General features: G+C 41.5%; 1 protein-coding gene across 1 annotated transcript in view; it reads right to left on the reverse strand.

Annotated features, from left to right (window-relative positions):
• Positions 1-4,726: 4,726 nt before the first annotated feature.
• LOC139468970 (UPF0489 protein C5orf22 homolog) overlaps positions 4,727-9,083 on the reverse strand; it is a 6,135-nt gene continuing 1,778 nt past the window's right edge. The window contains exons 2-4 of the mRNA XM_071251111.1: positions 8,273-8,334; positions 7,406-7,531; positions 4,727-6,740 (exon numbers count right to left, since the gene is read on the reverse strand). Of these exons, the coding sequence (XP_071107212.1) occupies positions 5,529-6,740; positions 7,406-7,531; positions 8,273-8,334 (1,400 nt within the window). The 3' untranslated portion in view covers positions 4,727-5,528. The remainder of the gene's footprint in view (positions 6,741-7,405; positions 7,532-8,272; positions 8,335-9,083) is intronic.

A 9,083-nucleotide genomic window follows, 5' to 3' on the forward strand; every position in this document is an offset into this window, starting at 1 on the left:
ACTCAAAAGGTTTCCTCCATCCAAAAAAACCCAACCCCAACCCACCAGGGCTCCATCAACAGAGAGCTTTGTGTGCCAACTGACTTGATGCAGAGGTAGGTATCCTACAACTTCTAAGAAATGGACCGCCTCCGTGGTCTAGTGGTAGAGCGTCCGCACGGAGAGCGGAAGGTCCGGGGTTCGATTCCCGACCGCGTCATACCAAAAGACGTTAAAAGATGGTACTTGTTGTTACCCTGTCTGGCGCTCGGCATTAAGGGGCTAAAACAAGGACTGGTCGGCTCGGAGTCAGTATACTGTGTCTGAGTGGGATATTCATGTTAAACTGCGGCATGGTATCTCAGTGAGCTAGCACTATAAATCGGCATCAGTCCGGACTAGTACAAGCAGCCACACAAACACACACCTTACATGCATGTTGCTATATAAGTGCAATAATCTTGGACGCGACCTTAAACCCCATTTCACCTCACCTCACCTCTAAGAAATGCTTATCAAACAATTCAGGCTTAGAAAAGACAAGACAAACTATTGTTGGGGAGATGCATCTAGACTAGTAGCAGGCCAGTACACTTGGAAGCACTTACTGTAGCTGCTTGTATTGTGTGTCTGAATGTGATATTGCTGTCTCGACGTATATGCAGTGTTCTAGTCAATACATGTATAGGGATCTATCTCATTGTATATTACGATTTCATTGTAGCAATCATTTATTAATGTTGATACTAAGTTACGCACAGTCACAGAAACATTTACATTTGTTAAGATTATATACCATATACATGTATATGTATACTATAAATATTAATAGTACCTTTTTCGATGTAATAAGCACCCCGCTCTTATAAGTGCCCATGGCAATATTTGCTAATATATTGGCTTGTGAACAATCTTAATTAGCACCCCTTCCGATTGATCAATGTACACAAGACTTATTTATTTGTGTATAATACGCACTCGTGTGTTTTATGCACCCTTAATTATGGGCAATTAAATCCTGGAAAACTATATCTGTCGTATATAAACATTTCAGGCTGTCAGCATAAACCACAAAATTTAGATCTTTCAACTCTAATAAGAGCCCCCTATTTCTAATTTTGAGAGCGCCCTAGGCACTTATTACGTCGAATATGGTATATGTTTCTGAATGAAACAAGTCACTTATAATATGTAAACAATATGAAATGAGTTAATAGCCCTATCAGAAACTGTATGCATTTTATTCACCCTATATTCAAGAAGTGAAGTGCAAAATGCAGATAATTGTACATGCCTACGCAATGTGATAAAAATTGTCTTGGCTGACTAGTGATGTAATAGGTAGTAGACCTGCTAGTTGTTGATGTAGTTCCAGGTGAGACGTAGCATTTGAATAATGTTTCATCTGTTCAGTTAGAAGATCGCCACAGAGCATGATGATCTACAATCTTGTACTATATTGAAAATGTACTTAATCAAATATTACTGAAAAAATTATTAGTGGCGTTTGTTAGATTTTTGTACTTGTAATTTTTGTCACTTTCAAAAGCCTTGTATAAGCTGGTTTCCAATACCTACAGATAAAAAAAAATTGACATTAGGAATTAGTTAAAATGACTTTTTTTTGTTATCACAGATGTTTGTAAGAAATGGTGAATAGTACATATAAAAATATTTATTCCAACAGAAACTTATTGTGGGTTCGAATCCAAGTTCATCCCAAATATGTTTCAAGGTTTTGTCAGCACCATACCTATGCTCATGGGTTTCACAAAAGTAGAAAACGTCTGAGACATGCATCACATCGGCTTTCCCCCGCCATCAAGCTGACAGGCCATGATATAACTGGAATACTGTTCAAAGCAGCGTTAAAACTCAACTTTCAGAATACATTTCCTATGCGAGAAAATATGAATTCTTACACAAGTTTTGTAAAATCATCGTGACACACATGCGAGTGTAATACCGGTAATTAGAAAAGGGCACTGATCAGGATCATCATTGCTAAAAGAACCCACAATTGTCTAAAGATGTCAACAATCTTCAGCTATGACATCGTTTCCAGTGCGACGTCATTCTGACCCTACGTCACAATATGATTCTGATGCCGTCACCAATGCCGTCCGGATTATTTAAACAATACACGGGTGTGCATGAAGTGATATTTGTACAAGTGCACATATACTTTTTATGAACTCTGATATTTCTAATTTAAAAAAATTGTTTACTGGCCATGTTGGATGTTGAGAAAAGTAATTTACTGTCACTCCACATTTCAGAGAAAAAAATGTGTGTTGAAGCGCGGACTGAAACAATGGTCTGATAGAAGATGGACCCATCCCTTGTGTTTATACAGTGTGTGATTGTCTCACTTTCATGTATTTTAGAGCACCTTTACAATGTTAAAAACGTTTTAAAATAGTTTTATGATAATTCTAAGTTGACTTTTCTGTGAATTATACATTGTTTATTTGCAAGGTGATACCTCTTTGTCACTTTAATAAACATAACAACTGATCAATATGTTTGTGTTCTTGTCAAGTCCAAAACGCTTTCAACCATTTCCGGGGAAGGGGGGTCCAGTCGTCTAAGACGCAATTTGCTGTGGAAAATTACGTCCTTTGGGCACACCAGAAATCTGTGATTGTGGGTTTGAATCCCGGTTTACCTTGAATATGTTTCTAGGTTTGTCAGCGCCACACCCATGATTTTGGGTTTCACCCAAATTGATAAACATCTGAAACCTGCATCACTTCTGGCTTTCCTCATACATGAAGCTGACACTCTGTGATAAAACAGGATCAAATCGGCGTTAAACCGAACTCACTCTCAACCATTTACACACATTTGAAAATAACAAGTGAGCATACATACCAGATATGTTTATTTGATATGTGCATATGTTATTGCAAAACAAGCATGGTCATTCAGAGGTCTGAGGGACCGTATTTCACAGTGCAGAATTGTCCACTAGCCATTCCATGTTCCTTTGATTGTGCTTTCAAAGCTGTTATTTACGCCAATGTAATAAGTTGTACCAGTATCACGAGGAGAACATGTTGATTTTATACATCCCACATTTGATTTAAAACCTAACGAGGGACTCATGAAACCACAAATACCCGAGTGATACTACTACAACAAATTTATCTTACCGACATGTTTTGATCTGCCATTGTAAAAGAATTAAAACAAGTTCAAATTTGATAGAAAACAGCTGTTCGGTTGAGCTGAGGTTAACTTGTGCTGTGTCATGAACTTTCATTGACTCGGAAAAGTGTACAGCATTTTGCTTCGAAGTGGGGTATAAGGGATTTATTATCCCGGTCAGAAATCCACATGCAGCCTGTTTTATTCATGGCGGGGTATAAGGGATTTATTCTCCTGCTGAGAATTTCTTTTTCATTACTAGCCGTGATATGTAGTATTTTGTCAAAATCACATGAATCAATCAGATTTCATCATTCTGACATGGAGGTATGATAATAATCCCTGTTTGCTAACACCTATATTGTTTTGGGTTTCACCAAAGTGATACAAATCTATGACCTGCTTATCCCCGGGGGGGCCCTGGTTTAGAATTCATTCAAGAGGTGATTTAAGACATCTGGTGGTCAGGCTCGGTGACTTTGTTGATGCATGTCATTGTATCCCAATAGCATAGATCGATGATGATGATGTCATTCACTGAATTGCCTGGTCCAGACTTGATTATTTACAGATCACCATTATATAGCTGTAATATTGCTGAGCGTGGTGTTAAACAAGTGACAAAAAGTAAAATTGTTAGATTTTATTATTGAAAGTTTTTTCAGCTGTGGAATACAAAATACTCAACTGACCAAGCTGGCCACCAGTAAATGTAGACACATCTCAAGTTCAGTCAACTCATGATAACTCAATTAACACGTCTAATGGCTTTGTTGTTGATGGTCCAGGGCAGTCTGAGATCACAAGCCATGGAAAGGAGCTGATGGACCAAGGATGGACCAAATCTTCTGACCTTTATTGGTTTGAATAAAGATAAAACTTCAGTCAACTTCAGTGTTTGCATGACCAGATCGTTTTATATGTGTATCTATATACATTATGCCAGGGCTATGGCCAAACTATTCCCAATCGGACATTTTGTACTCAACTCTTGAGACCTACAGCGGGTACCCAGGTAGGGTCGGGTAATAGGGGGATGGGTACCTGGGTAGTAAATTTAGACTTGTCCCAGCCCTATAGAGTACTCACTGGCTTCCAAATTTCCAAATGAGTCGTACACCTTGTTGTTGCGAACCCTATTTACCATTGGTGGACGTTATGTGTAGAACCTAGTAGCTGTCTGCAACACTGTGGCACATGCTGCATGAGAAGTGTTGTTAATGTCATCTGAGGGTTCCTTGGTCAAAACACTCTCTGGTTTTCTTTTTTGCCGAACCAGGCGGTCTCCAGTTCCTTGGTTACAAATAGCACCTTCACTGGAAGAACATAGTGTACGGGGCTGGGACGAGTCCAAATTTACTACCTGGGTACCCACCCCACAATTACCTGACCCTACCTTGGTATCCGCTACAGGTCTCAAGAGTTTGGAACAAAATGTAAGATTGGGAATAGTTTGACAGTAGCCCTGGCAAATGTATTCACATACAAGTACAAAATGATCTGGTCATGCATACACTGAAGTTGACTGAAGTTTTATCTTTATTCAAACCTATAGAGGTCAGAAGGAATGGGTGCATAGTCAGAAAGAAATGCGAACATGAGTGACTTGTAGTGTAACCATAGAGTTCTAGATTAAACAATATATCACGTGACTAACCATGGGTCCGGGTAGTCCTGTGGGTACCCGGGTCCTATTCAGTACCCACCCGAAAAACCGAGTACCAGCCCTATTAGTGTATATGCACCACTAAAGTGTTGATGATAAACAACAAAATATATGACTATTTCCGCTTGTTTGACAAAGATACTGGCAGTGTTTGAAATACAAAAGATTAGCAGGCTGCCATCAGGACCCACAAAGGCGCAGGCCCTGACTTAACTGACCCGTGAAGATCCGGGGTAGAATAGGTCTTCAGCAAACCATGCTTGCCATAAAAGGCGACTATGCTTGTCGTAAAAGGCGACTAACGGGATCGGGTGGTCAGGCTCACTGACTTGGTTGATGCATGTCATCGATCCCAATTGCATGGATCGATGTTCATGATATCAATCACTGGACTGTCTGGTCCAGACTCGATTAATTACAGACCACTTTCATATAGCTGGAATATTGCTGAGTGCGGCGTTAAACAACAAACCAACCAACCAACCCTAACTTAACTCTTCATGCTCTCATTAAAAAACCAGCTTACTGTGACAGATAAACCAACATGTACATTTACTGCAGGCCTTAAGGACCCATACAAATTTGAAACAACGGCCATCCTGCAAGATCAGCTTGCCGTGGGCCCATGGGCAGTTCTTATTTCAAACACTGGATACTATCATCTGTAACGAAGCATAAGTGCATTGACAGAAAATAGCAACTGAAATCCATGTCCAGTCTGTATTCTCTGAAATCACAAATATGGGCTTTCTTTGGTGAGGGGATGCTTCTGAAGAAGCTTATATACATAAGTACTTTCAAAATGGAAGTGTCTGTCATGCCAGCCACTGGCGCCACCAAGCAGGTCTTTGTCATGATACACGGAGACATAGTGGACATCGGGGAACACATGATGGAGAAGCTTCAAGATGTCTGCCTCGATACGCGGGAACAGTTTACGTGGTGTGTACCCATCTCTCACTGACCGACACACTGTTATCAAGGAGGGATTGATTGATTTAGAATTAAGTAGCTTTTTTAAATTCATTGTTCTTTCATGAACCTCGAACGGTGTTGGTGTGTGAAAGAGAACCATTGAGCTGTTGGGTGTGTTTGCTCCTTCACAAACACGGACGCTACTCGCTACGTCATAGAAATAGGCTTTTGGTGACAACTGAAGGCAGACCCCTGTCTCTGCTAGACTTGCTAACTGTTGGATATTCATGTGTACTATATTGCGAAATATTCCTTGTAAGAACAACTCATTCACCATGTCAGTGGGGTTGTTACATAGTATTTCCCCGACTGGATCATGATTCAGTAGTTGAAATATTCCTGGTACGATTGTGAACACTATTTTTTGTACCTCCAGGTTTTTCTTGTGTTTTGTGCTGTCTTTGAGAACCGTCTCCGCGTCTGTCTTTAACCTGTGGACGAGCTGCACAAGGGTGTGGAAGAATGTGTCGATGAGCGTCTCGTGGTGGACACTTCGGGCACAGAACATCTCACACATGATATCAGATATAGAGTTGAGCACACTTGACTTGATTCCTGTAGAGTACACAGATTCTCCAGCGGACTGGCAGCCATAATAGTCCTCATCAATGTCAAGGATAACTCTATGATGGGAGTTAATCCACTGTCTCGTCTGCATCAAGGAAATGGCTTTCTGTTCACTCACGATCTCCACTGTTCCTGATTTGTTCAGATTACACCCTGACCGACCAATCAGTGTTCCGTCACCTTCAGGGTCTGAGACATTCCTCATCCGACACTCGCTGATGTCCATGTCCGCGTCCCGCATCTGCATGCAGTAGCACAGTTCCAGCTTGTCAGTGTCCAACATGGACGGGCGCACGTAACCCACCTGCATGTCCATGATCACGTGATCGGACTCATGATTCGGCTCATCCCACGGAGGCCACACCCAGATGTAGCGGTCGATGAGGCCAGCAAGGGCTGCAGCCTGAAGTGAAGAACAATTCGTAGGTTTAATCATTGGTACTTGTCTATCAACGTTACTTATCGATCACTGGTACAAGTCTATCATCGGTACTTATCTATCACCAGTATTAGTATGTCGCTGGTACTCATCTATCATCAGTACTAATCTATCATTGGTACTCGTCTATCATCAGTTCTAATCTATCATTGGTACTCGTCTATCATTGGTACTAGTCTCTCATTGGTACTGGTCTTTTCATTGGTACTGGTCTCTCATTGGTACTGGTCTCTCATTGGTACTGGTCTCTCATTGGTACTGGTCTTTTCATTGGTACTGGTCTCTCATTGGTACTCGTCTATCATCAGTACTTATCTAACATTGGTACTGGTTTCTCATCAGTACTAATCTATCATTGGTACTGGTTTCTCATCGGTACTGGTCTCTCATTGGTACTAGTCTCTCATCGGTACTGGTCTGTCATTGGTACTTATCTATCATTGGTACTGGTCTCTCATTGGTATCAATCTATTATCGGTACTGGTCTTTCCTTGGTGCTAGTCCATCATCGGAACTGGTCTCTCATCGGGCTATCATTTGGGCAGGTATATTACTGGTAGTAGTCTATCATTGGTGCTACAATGCACTTACAATAAACACATCATTTCTCTGTAATACGGTGTACTTACCACAATAAATACATCATTTCTTTGCATCATGTTATTGACCTCCTGGATGTTGACAGGGGCTCGGAACAGAGGCAACACATCGAGTTGGTGTGGGACACCACCGTCACTGTGACCGTCGATGTGGAACTGTCGGGTGAAAAAATAACACATAGGATGTTGCTCATAACATTGATCACTGGATTGTCTGGAGAAACTTGGTTATTTACAGATAGATGTCACACAGCTGGAATATTGCTACATGTGGCGTTAAATGATAAATAAACAATAAAAACAATGATCCATTAAATTTGGGTTTGATAACACACTCAGACAGGTCACACAAGAAATCCCCTTTAATGTCTGCTCTTATTACAAGCATAGGGTACTTGGGTCCACACCTTCACTATGGGGCTGTTGTTCTTATTACAAGCAGGGGGTACTTGGGTCCACACCTTTACTATGGGGCTGTTGTTCATATTACAAGCATAGGGTACTTGGGTCCACACCTTCACTATGGAGCTGTTATTCTTATTACAAGCATGGGGTACTTGGGTCCACACCTTCACTATGGGGCTGTTATTCTTATTACAAGCATGGGGTATTGGGTCCACACCTTCACTGTGGGGCTGTTATTCTTATTACAAGCATAGGGTACTTGGGTCCACACCTTCACTATGGAGCTGTTATTCTTATTACAAGCATGGGGTACTTGTGTCCACACCTTCACTATGGGGCTGTTATTCTTATTACAAGCATGGGGTATTGGGTCCACAACTTCACTATGGGGCTGTTATTCTTACCACCACCACCACTACTACCACCCAACAAGAATTGGGTGCTTGTTTTAGAGGAAGAGTGTATCCGTGATGCACAGGGTCTGGAACTCACCAGGACGTTTCCCGTCTGTGGCACGAGCCCACTCTCTGATGCAGCAAACCAGTACTTCAACACTAAAACACAGGGATCAACATGGGAGAAATCAAACACACAACTTGGGAAGAATGGCCACTAGTCCTTATGATCTGAATCACTGCTAGAGTGATCTATATCATACACTTTGAGTTGGCACACTAACAAAGAGGAATTAAACAACTTATGCCCAAACCTTGTCTCCCTTTAGAGTGAGTGAGTGAGTATGGTTTTACACCGCTTTTAGCAATATTCCAGCAATATCACGGCGGGGAACACCAGAAATGGGCTCCACACATTGTACCCATGTCGGGAATCGAACCCGGGTCTTCGGCATGACGAGCGAACGCTTTTACCACTAGGCTACCCGACCGCCCCGTCTCCCTTTAGAAGTTACCAAGTCAACAAACTGACAAAATCATTATATATTATATGATAAGGGAACTAATGATTTGAATGTAGCTATCATTTACAAAATCATGGCATTGCATCTGAATGCAACATCTTATCACAATGAAATATCACATCATGCACGAAAAGCATGCGATGCACGTGCACACAGAAGCCAAAGTGAGTGCACCTAGATTCAAATCTGTTCCTGTTATGGATAGAGAATGCCATACAATAACAGGAAGGCAATTTTCAATATCTACTGTTATAAACTGGCTCTATGCAGCCCGTCTGAAAGCAAGGTGTTCTGTGAAGGGTGTGACCCTAACCATGCTAACAGCTTACCACAGGCGGCAAAGATTGGGGTGGAGTAGGCAATACCAGGAACGGGTTGTGCGCC

The sequence above is a fragment of the Haliotis cracherodii genome, unplaced genomic scaffold, assembly GCF_022045235.1.
Source record: "Haliotis cracherodii isolate W230 unplaced genomic scaffold, xgHalCrac1.p SCAF_2, whole genome shotgun sequence".
Taxonomy (NCBI): Eukaryota; Metazoa; Mollusca; class Gastropoda; order Lepetellida; family Haliotidae; genus Haliotis; species Haliotis cracherodii.